A 19,910-nucleotide genomic window follows, 5' to 3' on the forward strand; every position below is an offset into this window, starting at 1 on the left:
TGAAAACAACAAAACCGTCCTCATACACAAACAGCTTTCAATGGACAGAATCGTTTCTATCATCCATGAACATGGTTTTGCCTTATGGTTCAGCACAAGCACTATATCTGTTCTGGACTGGAGTCTGAACCCCTGCTGCGTTAAACCCTGCAGTGCTTATATAACATGAGAATATATGTATACATCCTCTCTCTCTCTCTCTCTCTCTCTCTCTCTCTCTCACTGTGCATTAAGTCTACTACTGAGGGTGGTAAATAGTTGTGCATCTCCACAAGGTCTCTGGGGAAGCTTGTGCTGTACACAGCCTAATTGAGCCGTCCATCTTGTTGACGACACTCTCACTGTTCCATCTATATCACCATCAACATCTCCATCGTAGATCTTTGGATCCTGTCGGAGCTGTTTAATGAGTTCAACACCCAGTCGTTCTCTTCTGCTGCTTATCCATCTCGTAGATCACTAACTAGCCGAGTCGAGTATCTGCGTCACACAGCTGCACTGCATTCTGGAAAATTCCGTCGGTTTGTCTCAATGTCGGTTGTCTCTATTTATTCTTTGTTGGATTTCTCATTAACATCACTGGAAAATGGTGCATGAAAAAAGAAGCATTTCTCTTTTCTTAAGAAGATAACATCAAAACCTGACCTTATCACTTATGTTACTTCTCATGGGAATAACAAAAAACATCACCAACCAACAAGAAGCGTTTGTACATATATGTAAAGTGTTCCCAGGCTGGAGCTTTACGCTAAATTCAAAATCTGATCATGGTATTGCCACAACTTTCCACAGTTGTGTGTTAGACTTAAAAAAAAAAAAAAAAAAAAAAAAAAAAAAAAAAAAAAAAAAATGGAGAAAGAGAATCCATATTGTTACTTTTCGAACCTAGAGTCCTTTTATACGAGAACATCTTTTGGATTGCGCCAGGAACTCGCCAGCTTCAGAATTCAGGAAAAATTTGGTACAACCAATAAGTAAAAAGTAAATTTTTTTTTTTTTTTTGTAAGGCTAACCTCAAGCATCTAACAGGTAAGAAGACTAGCACAAGGTTAAAAAGCTGCCAGTAAAATGCATCATTTACATTTCCTGTTAAGGGGATAAGGGGGCGAGTGTGAAAGAAACAAGAGTTTCGAATACCTCTTTTAATTCAATACACTAATTCAATCAAGACCATGCCGCGACAGTGAATGTATTTTGCTGTTCCAAACATTCCAGTACAGCCCAATATATCCACACATTTCTGCATTTCTACTGTTCTGTAATGCGGCTGTGTGATGCTGAATTACTGCAGTTTTGGCTCAGAGTGTCTCATCCTGGCTGTGTGTGCACCAGACCAGCAACAAGCCTTCGAGACGGGGCACCATATAAAATAAGCAGATCTCAATTAAGAGTTCATTCCATCTGAATTAAAAGCCATAGTACCAGGCTTTCATGAGGACGGTGGTTGCTATGGGAGCGCAGAGATTCAGAGACTGGTTTTTATTTACCAGACGAGAGCTGTCTTCTAAAAAAAGAGCAATCTAAAGGTGTCAGACAGGTTTGGAGGCTAACACAAATTCAAGCCTGAGCTTTACCATCCTGATGTACAGCGACAAACTGACAAATACCTTAAGTGTTAACCATGAATTAATTCAGATCGCAATAATATTTTTACCAACTCAATACTGATTTAAAAACTTGCATGTATGGAAAACAATGCTTTTTTGGGGTCAAGTCAAAATGGCATGGCAAGGATGTGACAACTGCAATGCTTTAAAACAGTGAATGACTACCACACTTTGGGCATCATTTATTAATCTTGTAGTAAAATGGTGTGTATGTTTGCACGGGCTGAACAAAACTAAAACATCCTGCCACATTTATAAAAGTTTCAGTAATGCTTTTCTCTGCACTCACGTCATAGATGCTAATCAGTAGCAAATTACCAAGTGTGTTCATGGCACAGCTGACTTACATTTCGTGACGCTCACAAAACGCCGTAAAAGGCAAAACTCACAGAGACCTGAAAATGACAAAATTACAGCTAAACAGTGAAAGAATGCCTCCTATCAAAATGCCTGTGGAGGAGAAACTAAATGTACGTTACATGTAAGAGACTACATTTAAACTCTTTTAGTAGAGTCTATAGTAAGTAACTCATCGCAGTAACTCATCGCTAATTACAATTTTTAGCCGATCATTTAAAGGTTCACACTAGTGAGACTTCTTATACATTAATTTACACAGGCAGTAGGATACAAAAGTCTTTCTGAACTAACTGGATTTTCCCAAATAGCACATTTACTTGTGTAAATGCTGCAGCGAACAATTTACAAATATATTTGTTTATATCCAGTGTTACAAATAAAATAATAGTCCAACTTCATTTCTTATGTTCCAGCCTGCAGGGCAAACCGTGTATTTTTATTTGTACAAGGCGTCAATTTTTGTCTCTCTAAAGAAGGTTTTTTTTTTTAGTACCGATATTAAACTTTATTTATTATATTAAAGAGCCAAAAAAATGGTTAAAGGTACAGAATCTCATCTTATCTCATCTTTAGAGCACAAAGATGAATGTCCATTTATTTATAGATTCACTGTGCAGGTGTAACAATGTTATGAAATTGTCTTTAAGATTTATACTAAGCAATAGATCTCTCTTCACCTTAATGTCGTCTTCTGAGATTGTCCTGCTCTTCTGAGGAATACAAAGAACTTCTCTTTTGAGGTTCCTTTGACATCATCTTATTACAGAAGCATAAAAATGAGACAGCACAAACCAGTCACTGCCACAATGGGACCTGACAGGAGAGAGGCTAATGTGTTTTCAGCCTTCTCTGAAAGGCTGGATGTACTTTCATCATTCCCAAGTGACTTGCACGAGCCGTTTAACACGATCCATTTGAGTGGAAGCAACAAAAACGAATGCGAAGCTGTGAACCACATGCAAGTAATTAGAGTGCCCTGTGAAGCTGCTAAGCCCAAGGTGAGAAGCTCATCAGGTAGCTGCTAGAGGGCAAAGAGGAGGTGGTCACTCTGAAGCCCCTGCTGCAGTCGCAAACATGGAGCAAAAACCTTGGTCTTGTTATGCACATTTATGGTTTAAAAAAAAAAAAAAAAAAAAAACCCTCCGGCCTGCTTTGAGCCAGTGCCTTTAATTGCATTCTCCTGGATCAAGAGTAAGCATCATGTGATCCCTTCTGACTCCCACAGCTACTTTCGGTCACCACTCCTCTTCGTCGTTCATATGATCTGGCTTAGAGGGCAAATACAGGACAAATTACGTATTTCGATTTGCGCTTTTAACTCGAGGCAGCAGTCCTCGTTCTTCTAAAGAGCATGACCCAAGATCCGCGATCTCCTGTTTTAGTTTTTCACACACTCCATTGCTTTGAACATGTGACTTCAGTAGAACAATGTATCATACGACACCAGACTCACTGTGTATATCTACACACATACAGTCAGTAACCGCAGGACATCATTTAAGATACGGGGCTGAATTCTAATCTATATAAATAGCTTGAAAACACAACTTTTAGTGTTGAGCAAAGCATTTTATCAGTCTGATTAATGATAAGAATGATAAGAATGACATTGGGCAAACTATTATTGTCTACAGCTGCATTCTTGATCTCTTTAACTCACAGTTCATGCTCTGTTTCCTCCAAATACCAAACAAAGTAAACAGAACAGTTGTAACCCTTTTCTTTGCATAGCATTGCCTTTAGAGGTCATGGTCCGTTCATGTTGCTCATTCACAGCTAAATTACGTTTAAATTAAGCCAAACCGTGCATTAATAATTCCATGCCGTTTTGTTCTTTGCTCTTTCAGGAATGATACCTGTCCTCCGATGACAAAGACATTGAGGAGCTTTTTCCTGATTAAAATTCTGAGCCACACACTATCAAGGTGCAGGTACTTAACCAAGCTAAAGAGCCATGAATTATTGACACTGGTTGCTTTAACTGGCCCCGGAAAACAAGAAAGGAAAAGAAGGCAATTAATATTAATACGGGCAGAATTTAAAGCAGGTTGAATTGAGGTGGTGGTTTGGGGTGGGGGATGGGGGATCAGCTGGTGGTAGCAGGAAAACAACAGTGTGACAACAGACATCCTGGCTGAGAATCTTTATGCATGTATGCCATAAAGTTATTATTTAAATGTTCACAGATGTCTAAGATGAATTATTTCAGCGGCGGAGCAACAAAAAAAACTTGGCTGCACTACATTTCCAGATGTAGTCTCCACATGCTTCATAAATCAATGCCTAATATTTCTACTGAGCCTATTTAAGACATAACAAGTATTTTTACAATCTTGGTACATGGAATATGATTCACAGTGTTGATGACATTCCTAACACTATTGTTTTTATTGATTTATTTAATATTCATTTATAATGGCAAAACAATGAAACGTAACATAACAAGCGTTGGTGCATAACAAGCGTTTTAAAGTACAGGAAACGAAGTTCCTAGAATGAAAACAGCATGGATATTTATTCCAGTTCTACCCGAGCTATGTAATGTATTCGACGTATTGTGCATTCTGAGATGCCTTTCTGCTCACCACGGTTGTAGACGGCAGGAATTTGAGTTATTGTAGTCTTCCTGTCGGCTTCATCTTAAAGTTTGTGAGTGAATGTGATAAAGTCACATCGTGTAAATCACATATGATCCAATTACGTTGTGAGGATTAAAGCAAGTACAGTAGAACAGCGCAGTGGGAATTGTCGCTGTGACCCAAGTTCGATCCTCCGACTGAGTGAGAGCACAGGCTTCGATTTTATTCAGGGCTTGGAAAAAAAAAACATTGTCGAATCATGTTGGACGTACGAAAACAAACTGTGTTAGTGCAACGCAATTCAAATCACATGGAACCAGTGTACGCATCTGAATTAAGTAAATTCAGTTGAGCTTTTTTTTTCCCCCAGTGTGCTTTAGATTCAAGATTCAATTTGTCACACACACAATTATATACAGTATACAGCTTGCAGTGAAATGGGAACCTGGCCTACTCCTCTTCAGACTGTGCATTAAATACTGAACTAAAATTAAAAATTAAAAATCAGAAATGAATAAGAAATAAGATAAGAAATATGAAATATATGTACAGGAATGTGCAAGAGGGATGTACAAAATACACAGAGACTAAAATACACAGGGACGAGTGGAAGACTACATTAACTCAAATAACCACTCTTTACAACCGCGGTGAGCAGAAAAGCATCTCAGAATAATCGCACAATATGTCAACTCTTGAGGTAGATTTTCTACAACAGTGGAAAACCACATCGTGTTCCATTTCTCTCAACAAAGATATCAGGAAATCTGAGGCCACAGCGGTCAGAGGCTCACCAGAACTGGATAGCTGAAGACTGGAAAAAGTCCAAGTAATGTTTTTGCGATGTTTTACAAACAAATTCATTAGCGACCCTACTAAAGAAGCTGAAGTTCCAATGTGCTGCTTGGTCCTATGTTTTGGTTGCCGGGCAGGGTAAAGTTAAAAAAAAAAAAAAAAAAAAAAAGTAGCTAACGTACTGTAATTACATTTGGCGAGCTAGATAGCTAGCTAAGTGCATTAATACAGACAGAGCAATAAACATGTATAAGTAAGTAGCAGTAATCTATTTTTGTTGCAGCATCGTCACATATACACCACGTATATGACTTCGTAAGACGTCGGTGAATGTTTTGGCTGAGTTGTGCTCTGTTCTTGCATCATGAGCAAAATATTTTTGTCTGGCTAGGGTCTTTTCTAGTTTCTATTTATATGTGTAACTGAGAGGTAACACATTTTGCTTGTTGTGCTAGCAGGAGTATTATAGGCTTTGCGCTGTACTTTATTTTGCTCAATTTTTTTGTATGTGTTTCCACATACCAGCGTGTTCCTGATTCTGAAAAGATGTAAACGTTCTACTGTCGACCGGTTTGCACCTTGGCCAATGTGTCTAGTTCGGCAGGCGGTGGCTTTCTCGAGCCTGCACAGCACATGCTGCAGCATAGAGTTGCCAAAAAGTCAAAAAGACGTAGGGTTTGTTTTCTTTTTCTGGTTGTTCAACCTACTTGTATGTTGGGAAAAATATAAATAAAAACCGAATAATCTGCTTTCGCCACCACTGAGCTGAAAGGTGCAGTCTTGCATGAACCGAAACTGCCTTTAAGGTCAACACATCTGTCAGCTTTCAGCATGTCTCAGAAAAATACAGAGCTGTTCATTTCACAAAGTTATATTGAGTCTTGAGCTCAGAGTTATGACTCAGTGTGTAGGGTTAAGCATTGGGTCTGTTACAGATAATACATTAGCTCAAGCCTTGCAAATGTGTGTACATAACACTGTACTATTTCACAACTGTATTAGCAATCTCTATACCTTCAACTACAATTATAGTGACTTGGTCACAAGGTCAGAATAAATATATTAAATAAGTAAACCTTCTTCTTAACGTTTGCTAGAACCTTCCCTTGAGACTCTTGAGTGTGTGTGTGTGTGTTTGTGTGTGTGGTGTCCTTACCTGTGAATCTGCCCGTTTTTGTGCAAGTACTCGAGTCCTTGTAAAACCTCTTTCAGTATGGTGGCTATACTAGGCTCATCCAGCACTCCAGTTTTGTGCTCACCTCGTGAGATGATGTGTTTGATCACGTCCAGCACAGAGCCTGATGGGCAGAGAACACAAACAATACATCAAAACAAATCCTTGGAAGGCACTGGGAATAGCAGCTTGGTGGTCTGCCTTGTCAGAAAGCATCAACGAGCATCTTTTCATAACATCGGAACATCGTTACATACCTAGGTGCCATTAAAGATCTTTGTTTGTGTGTATTGATGCTTTCCTGTCTCAGCTGTCAAGAATAAAAGCTCAGAGGCTTACGTTAGTCCACACATGTGCATAATGTAATAAGCACCCTTCTGTCCAAACCACGTCACCTCTTCCAAGGTTCTGTAAGCACTAATGGCAGGATTAGAGCAAGAATGCTATTCTCTCTCCCCATCAATCAGAGTGACACTAGACAATCGTTTGTATCTGTGAGCTCAGGTATGCGGAAGAGGGCAGTTAGCGATTTCCTCAGAGTGTCTTACGCTGCCCTGTGACGCAGCACTGAGCAACAATGTGGTGGCTGGCTTAAGAGGTCTCAGAGAAAGCACATGCTAGCCTTCACCCTCCCTGACTGTTAGAAAGATAGTGGATGGGAATTGGCAAATTGGGAGAAAAATGGTGTGAAAAGTGTATCTGTTTAAGGCAGCCTTTACTGTCACATATAAAGTACCAAATGTCTTTTGATTGGATATCTCCGCTTGTTAGGAAGCTGGGTTTAGAGCACGGAGTCAGTCACGATAATGGCAACCCTGGAGCAAGGAGGGTTAAGGACCTTGCTCGGGGGCCCCACAGTGGCAGCTTGGACATGCTGGGGCTTTAAAAAACTCATGACCTTCTTGATCACTAGCCCAGAGCTTTAACCACTGAACAGCCACGATACTTTGTTTGGAGAATGCAGGCACTGATCACGCTACCACTTCATGCTGACCAATAACCAATCGTTTTAGCAAATTCCCCTTCACTTTGACTTGGCCTTGAAGTGTACAGCTCAGTGTCAAGAATGTGCGTAGGAAGCAAACAAATTCCAGTGCTTCATCAGAAGTGCAATCTATAACAACTACAACTACAACAAACGCTTTATCTGGCTTCTATCTATGAAACACTGCAGGAAGTCATCTCTTATTCAGATAAAGTAAAACAACAAAATCAGCTTCTTTAGAGAACGCCATACAGCAGCTAATAATACAAACGCTCCAAGGTAAACTACACTGCTGACTCCATGACATTTTCCCATGACGTGTATTGGGACAGAAGCCAAAAACATTAGATGGTATAAGAGCGTCTTTATAACTTAAGTGGACCTTGAAGACGAGCCAGAACCTGGAGGGAGAGGATGGGTTTGGGCCGACAGCGACATCTGGGAGGAGCAGATTTGTCACGCTGTGACAAATGAGCTAAAGCGCTGACTTAACTGCTAGATCTTCGTTCTGTATAAAGAATACTCTGATGAACAAAAGAACCAGATGCCCATTACAGCATGTGTAATTTTTTTCTGTGTCAAAGTTCAGGGAAAACCTCTCCACCCTTACTTTTCCATCTGGAACAACCTGAAAATAAAAATGCCATGGTGCAATTAGACTACGATTCTCAATGCATCTTGTTTCTCGATCTATATGTGATGGCTTGTTTTTAACCGTGTGGCCATGTTTTAGTGCAGGTTCTCCATTACAGCCTAGAGGCGCAAATCCTGGACATTTGCTTTGCCCTTTCTGAATTATGTGGAAGCTCTGCCACTTGCTCAAGGGTTCTCTTTTAAGCAGGAACAGGCCATTTTTTTCCTCCAACGCCAGATGGACATGTGCAATGTCATTACACATGTTCACTGAATTCCACGGATGCTTTATCTTGGTATGGGACGGGTCCTACAGAACATCTTGTCCTGTTCTTTTTGTCCACTTGATAAAATCTGAAAGGTGCCAATAGAGTTGCTTTCAAGGCAGGTGGGCTGAGCAGGTCTGAGCAGGTCTGAGCATGTCCATCTTCAAATCTAGAAACTAGCTGTCAATGTGCACGCGTACACTTTTACCACCTAACTGGTCTAGACAAAAAAATGTATTTTATTTAGTTTTTTTATGACATGAATAATAAATAATGACGACATCAACTATGGGGCTCTCTGCATCAGTGTAGAATCAAATAAATAAAGCAAGAATCAAGTTGTATCTAAGACTCAGATTTTTTTCCCTCGCCTCTAACCTCTAGTTAATGTTTTGGTGTAAAACTTCCAATAACATAACAGTGGCGTGTAATAGCATGTTTATAACAATCTGCTTTTTGAGACCCTTGTGCGTCGATATTATGATGCACATCATGTATTGTAAAGATCTCTTCAAGTATTGTGATGTGATATTTTTGCCACATCACCCAGTCTGATCATCCTACTCTCATAACTAGCGTTTTGATAAAGGAAAAAAGCAGTACTGTTCTCATCAACCCAACGGTCTGGGATGTTCATTCCCAAAAAATTTCAACCTCTCCATGGAGATGTAAGATCTTGTCAAGGCCCTGAAACAGCTGCTGCTGATGCAGCCAGAAAGACTATTTATTTTGCTCAGGCCAACACCAGGAACATCTTTATTGGTACTCTGCTTTAGGAACCTCTCAATCTCGTGTCTGCTCAATAACAAAGTTATTTCAGAGTGCAGCGGGGTCAGAGAGGCATGGGAAGCTCTTACTCAGGATTAAGACGAGTTGTTTGGTGAAATAAACTGAAACTGGTTAGCTCTGCTGCTGTTTAATCCCTCTGCTTTTTTTAAATGGATTTAATTTGTTTAATTGAAGGTGTGAATGTATTTACAAGGACAAAGTGCTCTTACGTGAAGATTAAACACTTCCAGAATTTCAAAAATAAAGCATAAAAATTCTTCGTTTCATGATAAATATTATCCTGCTATATATAAAGGGAAGAAAGGTCTGGTAGCATATATATTTTACCCCCGCTGAGCTGGCAGGCAGGTTGTAGCTAAAATAAGTACTCATTTCACAGAATTTGCATTGGCAACTTGAAGCACATGCTTGATTCAAATCCTTGTGCTCTTTCCAGGGTTTCTTGGAAATAGCTGTAATAGGAGCTCTCCCCAGACATCTCTCTCCGTGCTGAGCAGAAAAGCAGGCCTCGCTGTCTGTGCTGCAGTTAACACAGCTTCCACTGCAGGCAAAGGCTCTTTGTCCGAAAGTTGTTGGAACTGACATTTCTGGTTTCCTGTAAGCTACGGTTTGGCATGGGAGGCACGTTAACACACGCCTACTAGGCCAAAGAGCAGCAAATCATGCCAAGCCAATGACGCGAGGAGGATCAGTGTATCCATGAAGGAGGGGTGAGGAACGCATAGCAAGCATCTGTTTTCGTGTAAAAGGCTATGAGCACAGGGAAAATGTCACGTGCAGTTATGGGACCCTTTAACAGCAAGTGCATAGCATCACTAACAGGCTGTCCGCTAACAAAAAGGTACCATTAAGGGTATTTTAAAAAACAATCTTAATATCAGCTTTAGAGCTCTGTACCAATACCAAAGTTTTACTTTTATTTATCTTTTTATCTGATCATTATTATTATTGTCATCATTATTATATGAATCTCCTTTAGCACTGTGCTTTTCTCTCTCTTGCCTTTCATCCTCCTCTGTGCCTATCAGTCCCAGTAAAAGGAGGTGTGGCCTCTGTGCCTGTCAGTATCAGTTAAAGGAGGCGTGGCCTTTGTGTCTGGCATTCTCGGTAAACGGAGGGTGTGGCCTTTGTGCCTGTCAGACCCTGTAAAGAGAGGTATGGCCTATGTGCCTGTCAGTTCCAGTAAAAGGAGGTGTGGCCTTTGTACCTGCTGGTGAGAGTAAAAGTGGGCGTGGCCTTTGTGTCTGGCAATCTCTGTAAAAAGAGGCTTGGTCTTCATACCTGGCAATCCCAGTAAAAAAAAAATAGCTGGGGCCACTGTAACTGTCAGTCCAAAAAAAAGAGGCATGGCCTTTGTACCTCCCAGACCAGATAAAAGGAGGCATGGTCTTTGTACCTGACTGTCAAGGTAAAAGAAATCATAGCCGTCAAACATGTCAGTCCAGGTAAAAGGAGGTGTGGCCAGTGTACCAGTTAGGCCCAGTAAAAAAGACATGACCTCTGTTCCAGTTATTCCCCACCTCTCAGTAAAGCTGTCACCTCTGCATCCATTAGTCATAGTACAGGAGACGTGGCCTCTGTGCCAGTTATTCCCCGCCTCTGTGTGGGTTAGTCACTGTAGAGGAGGTGTGGCTTTAGAACCTTCTTTTAATGCACAAGCCGAAATAAAACCTGCAACCCAAACTCTGCATTCTGTTCAAATGTGTAAAAAGGAAAGAGAAGAAGCGCCTGTCTCTTCACCCAGACAGTGTGATTTTAAGTCTGCATCAGGGAAACACGCTCCATCTCCCTGTCACAGCAGCCTATAATCCTCCTGTCTGCTGATTACACCAGATAAATCAGGGCTGAACCGTATCAACCGCTCTGCAGTCTGCACCGTACAGAGAGAGAACAGCCGCTCAGGGTTAGAGAGTGCAGCATCATACTCTGTCTATAAAAATTCCTCAAATTGCTGGTCTATCATGACAATGATATACACTGCACAGTGATCTGCTTGTGATAAGTACAGCTTCCTTTTCCTTTTCCTGTCATCTCGCACTGTGATGAAAGTGTGGCTGCTGCAGCAGTGAGTCTCTGTGCTGTTTATGGCCTCAGCCCTGTGATTAGCACAGCGAGAGCGCGCTTGGCAGACCCAGACTAACGCTCATGTAGCACTGCTACACACCCCCGCAAGATCACTCTCATTACCATCTGCATTAAATCAGCTGCATCAGTTACCTTTTTTTGTTAATGAGGCTTGGAATGAAATTGTACAGCAACGTCTGCCGTGTGAGGAGAGTCAGATAAGACATCATGAAATATCACTGGTCAAATTTTACATTTTACATATAAGCTGTGGAATATCTGATGATCCAGGTACTCCTGCATTGCACCCAGTGCTCCAGGGCTCCGGCTCCACCACGACACTAACCAGGATAAAGGGCTTACTAAAGATGACAAGGATGAAAGAATGAAATCCTGACCATTCTTCAATGCCAGTTGTTAACTTTTTTGTGTACTTTTTCCTCTAAAAACCTTTATGAGACAACAGAGATGTTAGAGGAATGTCATTTAGTACAATATTTGTTATGGCATATATTTGACATTGATAAATGTTGATCCTAATCTAGACATTTGGTGAAATAATTCCTTGGTCCTGCTGTAAGCTGCAAGTATGTTTAGTCATATTAACTATATTAACTATAATAACATATTATATTAACTATAATAACTTTTATCCTGTTTTATTAGTAATTCTGAATTGCATTTCAGTGTGGCACGAGTGCAACACACTGAAGAAAGTGAAATGCAATGCTGAATTGAACACAAAGTCAGCGAATAGTTGTTAAAAAAAGCAACCTCTTGCTGATTTTGCACTGAGAGATCAAACATCCTGAAAGCAATGCGATGAAGGTTTTGTTTTTCAGTGTGAAACATTTTCTGTATGTCACTAATGATACCGTTTGTGTACTGCATTTCACATTATTTTACCGGGGTGACTACATTTGGATTTCTACAGGTTTCTGGGTCATAAAAACTTCATGAAGAATCAACTTTGGTGAGATTTTAGTCATGGGCTTTAAATGAAAAGCTATGGCAAAGAGGTCCACTTACCACCACTGAGAAGCTTCATCACCAGCCACAACTCGTCTTTCACTACGAAGGAGGTGTAGTATGACACGATGTTAGGATGGTGGCACTGGCTCATGGCCTGAATCTCTTTCTGTGGAGAGAGAAAAAGAAAGAGCAACACTAGTCAGCATCATTGCTACATGCAGGTTGACTTCATCTGAACAATATCTGTATGTGTGCACATAATTTAGCACACACTGATCCTGCATGCATAAAGCACGACTCATTATATTCCCAGTGCAGAGTGATTCCTGAGTCAGGAGTTTTTTGGCATTCAATGACATAATATGATGCAGAGAATGGGAAAACATGATCTGCTGTCTTTCAATCGACTGTATAACAGGATAAATAATAGCCGGGCAATAAGAAAAAAATGGTAAACATTTTTGGCAAAAAAAACCTTAATGTCTATACCATTATACCATGTTTCTAAGTTTAACTAGAACTAAAATTGTTGTTAAGGATCTATAATTCTGAATCTACCCTTGTAAAATGATTAAGCACCAGATCTTTAGGGTGAAACAGATTTAAACATCCAAGTCAAATAGATTATTATTGCCATCACAGCCGTATACAATGTGCAGTACACAGTGGGATGAAATAATGTTTCTCTGAAACCGAAACATTCGAAAACAAGTTGACAGTCCTTCTAAAAACAGGGTCTGGTTGAATAGAGCAATAGCTTTATATATATATATATATATATATAAAACGGTTCAGAAGGAAAATAGGCCAGAGTGCATTGGTGGACAATATAAATAGAGTCACTTCCCCAACTCTCTCCCCTCTTTCTCTCTGTAGGTGCATAACTAAAACCGAGTGTCAAAGCCTATACGCCTGACATGAGAGATGGCTGAGGTAATGTTGACTCTGCAGCCTAAACTATCACTCAAATCACCCCCCTGCCAGAACAGTAGATTGGTATCAGGCTTCCTGTTGAAATGGAATTTGTCTACTTGGCATTACTGTTTGTCGGCGGTGTATATGGATTTGGGCTTCCAATCTTTAACAGCTAAAGCTGGCCCTTTTATCAACACCTCATTGCAACCCTCTAATCAAAAACTAAGCATTGTTGTCCTTACGTCGAGGCTCAAAACTAACTGCTGATACCTCAACTTACGGGCAAAGCTTTTTATTTACTGTCATACCATTAGGGCAAAGTAAACCACCCAACAACCTGACTACTGAATCATCGATTACAAACCACGCATTATCGATTCTGCAGTGTGCAAATGATCCCTGTTCACCAGAAGGACTGTATGATGCAATCGTAGTAGAATTTTCATGGGAATGGGAACACCTAGAAAGAATTTGAGCAACAGAAGAACCAGAACTTGCAGAAACATGACCAGAAATCCTCAGCAATCAACAATCAACTATTCTTGGAATGCATGGGCTCCTGGCAAAAATTTGTTTATCTTTGATTTCCTTTTTATTTCCCACTTGGCAACGTGTAAGCAAGATGAACAGAATGTTAATTTAAGATCATTTGACATCAGCCAAGTTCTGACATCCATTGGCCCAAAGGTAGTTTTTGTTTTATGATATAGTCCTAACTTTGTTGATACCATTTCATGAAATTGAATTCTTACTAACGGGAATATTTGTGACACACCGATCTGAGACAACACCCCTGCTGTAGCAATCCTATATCCTTTGGCTCACTGGATTTTCTAGCTCGTCTTTCCAGACTTGAAAAAAATCTCTACCAGCTAAGCAATTTCAATGTGATATTGAATTCAGCCGAACGCAAGTTATCCTGAACCTGTTAAGCAAGGGGTGCAGTGCACAAAACAGGTTCTGAAGAACCAGAATCCACCAGTTTTGTGTATTTCTTTAACCTAATTTAACCTATTAGCTAATGACCAGGTTTTATGGAGTGCACTCCTGTGTTAATAGCTCTCATAAAGTCAGAAAACCTAAATGTACAACCTTGAACCTGACTTTTTGCCTTGTTTGGGCTGACAACCTGCAAGTTTTAGCCTGCACAGTGTAGAAAGCCCTATGAGCCCAAGGATATAGTACTCTCTTACGTGTGGTATCGCTCAAACCAGTGAGTCATGCATAATTCTAGTAATCTACAGACATCTTTTAGTGGTGAATACACAACTTAAGGTGAAGCTTAGAAACATACACTGTACTCAGGTATTACAATGCTTGTACTTTGCGTTGCAAGGTTGAGTAAAGTAATACTTAAAGCTACATTCTTGCCCATTCACCAACTGACATATAAGAGACAAGCAGGACAAAGGACCCTCCTGGAGGGCACTGCACTGGTAATTATGCTTGTGGTACTGATTCATTCTGGCCATGAAAAAAAAGAAAGCAAAAAAGAAAGGAGGCCTCCAACAAAGAGTCTAGAAGTCGGGGGTCTGAGGGAAGATCGCTTCTCTGATGGCACCCCCCACTTGCCCACTGTTTCTTTTTGTGCAAAGTCAATATCAGCTGGCCGGGTGGGGGAAACCCGCTGCTTCCACAGTTCTGGGAATGGACAGCAAGTGTGAGTCAGTGTGTGTGTTTGGTCCAGGCCTTGCTCTGAGCCTTAGCCATTTCTATATTTTTCTTTCAACTTTGGTGTCAGGGAGGGCACGTCTGCGTGAAGCTGCAGGAGCTGACAGACTGGAACTGATTATACTGTTTCATAATTAAATCCAGTGTTAAGGTCCAAGAAGAGGAATGTGTCTGAAGCTCACCTACGAAGCCTTTGTGCCTTTGGCACTCTAGAAGCTTTGTGACCTTCGGTTTTGGCAGTAACACAGGCTCACATAGGACCTTACAGGCTAGTACAGACAATTGGATGTCCACTTTTTAGCTTTTTTTTTTTTTTTAATCTGTTTTGCAACAGAGGAATAAAAAGTATTCCAATCTGTATGATGAAGTAACAGAATAAGCCAAGTACCTAATGATTTTGGTATGAGAACAAGCCGAGCCCGTAATGATATTGGCGTCAAAAACAAGTCAAGCACATAATGATATTGGCATCAAAAACAAGCTGAGCAGATAATGATTTTGGTACAGCGTCCACTTGCTGGATCACCTCTCCCTTGCTGTATGGAACCTCATGTTTCACAAATTACATGCTGACTACTGGTCACTTGCGAAGCCTGTTCAGAGTCTGCTAGTCATGCAAGATGTCCAAAAACCTGAATGGACAGCTGAATAGATGAGGCATTGTTGCATTCCCTTCTCTTAGATCATGACAGGTGATGGACTGCAGGAGTGATGCTCCTGCATTGCTAAGGTCTTCAATTTAAAAGGTGTTTGGAGACCTATACAAATCATCTTATTTCAAAGACACTTCAGAAAAATGTTATTTCTAGTATTTTCATGCAATGGGATCTGGCTAGTTTCTTCATTTTAGGATGTCAACTGCATATTTTATGGGTCAGAAATTAGCTCCACCCCTTGCCGGTAAAAAGCTGCTCAGTTATGCTTTCCCTACATAAGGCATAGACTGTTTCAACAGAGGATGTGTGATGAGTTGAAGGGAAGGCATTTTATAACTGATGACAAGTAATATTGGCACAACTGAGTCTTATAGCACCACATAGTTTCCTAATGTAAAGTTGTCTAATGTAAAGATGACTCTCGTTATCCAATCTGTTAACAGCACAAACATCAGTGCTGCTGTTTGCGTATAAAGCAAGCAATGTGTAATACAGAAGTTCGATTATGACCGAGTTCTTGTGCAAAAACAAGTTTTAAAAGTAATATTTCTCAGTTTACATGAACACACTTCCTACAGGGGTGACCATGCAGTTAAAACATATCCACACTGGTCTGCGTCAATCCTGAACCCTTCGGCTGGACAGCTGTGAAACAAAGGCTTTTGTGGTAGCTGCCATCTCATGCGTCCTGCTGGTCCTCATGCTACTTGGTACAATGAAAGACAAAAGCGTTCATTTCATTACTGTGATCAAAGCAGATAGGATCCCTCAGGCGACGCTAGAGCGGAGCAAATTCTGCTGAATCACTTTATAGGGAGAAAAAATAATACAGGAAGAAGCATCCGAGCATCATCGCTCAGAGTCATGGCATGAACTTCAAACGTGATCAGGATCATAGCAGATCGAACATACAGACTTGAAGATTTAGTTATGTAAGAAACAGACTTAAAAGGAATTCTGATTAGATTAGATGACTAATATCATTCTTAAATTCCCATCCATTTAAGAATAAGAAATTCATTCGTAACTTCCAGCCGAAAAGCTTTTACCACTCAAGTAGTCTAATCAGATGAAGCATGAGCAGGCTTGTCACGTGTTTTGAGACTGCCCAGGGATGATGCAACACAGAGGGGCCACTATGGAGACACCATTACATCATTGTTAGTCTGGCATCTTCAGCACAGGGAGAGGGTTGGACATGAAAATGCCTCTCTCATGAAATATTCTGATGGCACAAGTAATGAGAAATAGGGATGAACATTTCACACAAAATTATCGTATAGTCATGCAGTTCGAATCTCTTCGCTTCATTTCACACATTTACTGTGACACTGGGCTAAAAACACTGTACAGTGACGTGTTAATACTGAGACAGATAAGCCATGATACGCTGATGAGTGTCTGCCTGTTCATCTTTAATCGAGTTGTTTTTGCAACTCAAGACACTTGATTTTTCTCACCTAGCCAGCATTTGCTGCAGCATTGGTTGATAAAACTGTAGCAGCACAAAGCAGCAACCAATGCTGCAGCAAATGCTGACTAGGTGAGAAAAATCAACTACAGAGAATGCTAGGTGAGTGAAAATACCCGTTCTTAGCTAGTATGTTGTTCCTGGAGATCAGCCTCTCTCGGTCCAATGCAATGAAGACGATGAAAGTTACTTTACTTACAGCTGTGTAGAAGTGGCTTTGCAATGCGAAACAAAACCCAATCTTCTTGATCCAAGGTAACTAATGTAGCTAGCTAATGTTAAAGAAGAAACAAAGCAATGCACGTAGCATGAGTGTTGACGTGTACTTGTGTACTTGTACTCTTTTCATAGCCATTATTTAAACTGGGAAATTGTATTAAAATTAGTGCAAATTGTGTCATTTAACTCTTGAACTGATTCTTTTTAAATGGTAAAAATGCTGACTGTCAGTTTAGTTTTGCATTTACTATTAAATAGCTTGTTAAAATACCTTTTCAAACATGCGCTGAAACCCCAGCAGCTGTGACCATAACTGACTACAGTTAAGCTAGCCGCTTTTCGCCAAAACACGTTAATTTAGCCGCGTGTATTCAGGGGCACGGCTTTAAGACACTTAGCATAGCATTGCTGAGTACTGGAAACAAAGGCAAACTAAGTGGGAAGAAATTAGAGGACCTTACGCTAACGAAAACCCCAATCTGCCAGATTTTTTGGATTTAAACCCGATGAAAAGCCTCAAACACAGACAAGTCGTAACAGATAAGTCGTCACAAAAGATAGTAACAGTACAAATCTTTGGAATCACCTAAAGAAGGTTCCTCCTTGGGTTTCCTAGAGTTTACACTGTGTGATAGAGTGATTTTTCCTACAGGAACTTGCTGCCCTGGTAATGACAGAGTCGTTTACCACTGCATGGCTTTTGGGGATTTTTTGGGTTTTTTTTTTTAATCTGCTCTGGACGATTAAATGGTTAAAATCATGACCTGGGAAAAATCTACATCGCACAACCCAATTCATGTTTATTATTAAATAATAATCAGAAAGGTTTCATTTAAATTTTTTAAGCATCTCAAATACTAAATATTTAAAAATATGAACTCGTCCTTAATTATTTTATAATCATAATCGTTGACTCAGCATCAGACATTATATGTTGAGAATAACTAGAGAGCGCTGCATTGCTTGTGAAGTGCTGCCCGAAGTTCCAGCCCAGCATTTAGCTCACCGCAGATCACATTTTAGTAGCAATCTGTGTTTAATTTAAAGCTTCCTCTGGGTTTAAGAGGTTGCTCAGCAGGCCATAAAAGTGGAGAATGACAGAGGAGAAGTCCACATACCCACCACCCTCTCGGTTTTCCACGTGGCCTACTTTCTCCATGAATTTCCAACCAACCTCCCTCCTCTGTTCGAGAACTCAGAGCTCAGTTCATCCCATCAAAGGCTTAGATCAGGACACGCATATGGAAGGAAGCCTTTATTGGAAAGCAAGTCAAACCATGTGCTCACTTGTTACACTGCTGATGGTAACTTTAGTATCTTCTGCTGCTCAGAGTGTGAACATCATAAATATGAGCTAATGGCCTATTTCTGCCACACAATCAGCAGCTCTTTAATCCTCAGAGGATCTTTACAGATCACACAGCCAACACTGGAACGGTGTATGTACTACCTAAGGATGATGACCTTTGAGGTCCTCTTGAATAAAGTTAATGCAGAAGAAACCAGAAGGACCACGCAAGGATGAACTCCATTAAAAGAGTCATAAAGAAGTGAGAATACTACTCAAATCAATACCACTGAACTAAACATGTGACACAAAACTCCTCATCTTACCTAATAATAACGATACTGACTGTGTTTCAAAAGTGCTACACATTTGTCTCATAAGATATCACAAAAACGTTACTCTTTAAGTAGGTTTAGCTGTTGCAGCACAGAACAAATGACCAAACACTGGAGCCATCTTAAACCGAGTGCACATTCAACTCTGGAGGCGATGAAGATTTTTTTTCCAGATGCTCCAAGCAACAGTAAGAAAACAGAGAGGCAGAAGTCTTGTGTGATCACAGCTTAATAATAAGCAGCTCCTCCATTTTTGTGAGAGCCCACAGTCCCGTCTATTGGTTTCACAGTCAAAGTTCTCCCAGATGAAAGAAGGAAATATGCATCTTTTCCGTTCTGCTTCCTTTCCCTCTCAGTCACTTTGGTTTGACTGCTTTAAGCTGAACAGGCTTCAGTTTTCAGGTGGCTCCCGGATAAATAAATAAAACGGAAAAACACCTAAATATTGCAAAAAAGGTGGAAAGACACGCTATCAATAATGACGAGATCCAAAAAAAACAATAGTAATGAAAACAGGTTTTTTTTAAATAAATATATATGGGGGAAGCAACTAACATGTTTTAGAGCTATATCTAAGAAACTCACTCGTTTGTTTAGACAGACGAAGGAACGAATCTTTTAAATTCCAACTTTAAACTTCAACATTATATAAATAACTCTACTGAAGATAAATTAATGAATGAACGTCAAAGCTCTTTATTCTGCCGCTCATTTTGCTGTTTATCCAGGCACAGAGTCCTCTCGTTATCGCAGTCTGTTTTTCCTAATCACTTGCGTCATGCTTCAGGATTTCTGAATGACTGTAGCTGAAGGAAACACAGATTCGTTGACATTTCATTTTTGACAACTTGCCAGAAATTCGTTTTAAAATGAATAAAAAGTTTAAGAATTGTATCGTGACTCTAATATCATATCGCTCAGCACCTATACCAACAACCGACTCTGTTCCACTCCTGTACTCACGCTGCTGTATCTTTAAAGACAACGTGAAACGGAAACGAAAATTCATTTTACTTTTGTAACGTGATGAATTTCAGAGGAAAACAGCTCAGCGTTTTTGCTTGATGAGAGCCTGTTGCGGAGGACGAGCGGGGTTAAACGTTCAGAGTTCAACACGAGTCACTAGATTCT

At 40.2% G+C, this 19,910-nt stretch overlaps 1 protein-coding gene across 6 annotated transcripts in view; it reads right to left on the bottom strand.

Moving 5' to 3' along the window:
* The window catches only part of oxsr1b (oxidative stress responsive kinase 1b), a 52,796-nt gene that overhangs the window by 18,286 nt on the left and 14,600 nt on the right, over positions 1-19,910 (bottom strand). For all 6 annotated transcript variants that reach the window (XM_053227809.1, XM_053227808.1, XM_053227813.1 and 3 more), the window contains 2 exons: positions 12,282-12,390; positions 6,498-6,639 (listed from right to left, as the gene is read on the bottom strand). In XM_053227809.1, the coding sequence (XP_053083784.1) occupies positions 6,498-6,639; positions 12,282-12,390 (251 nt within the window). The remainder of the gene's footprint in view (positions 1-6,497; positions 6,640-12,281; positions 12,391-19,910) is intronic.

The sequence above is a fragment of the Pangasianodon hypophthalmus genome, chromosome 22, assembly GCF_027358585.1.
Source record: "Pangasianodon hypophthalmus isolate fPanHyp1 chromosome 22, fPanHyp1.pri, whole genome shotgun sequence".
Classification (NCBI taxonomy): Eukaryota; Metazoa; Chordata; class Actinopteri; order Siluriformes; family Pangasiidae; genus Pangasianodon; species Pangasianodon hypophthalmus.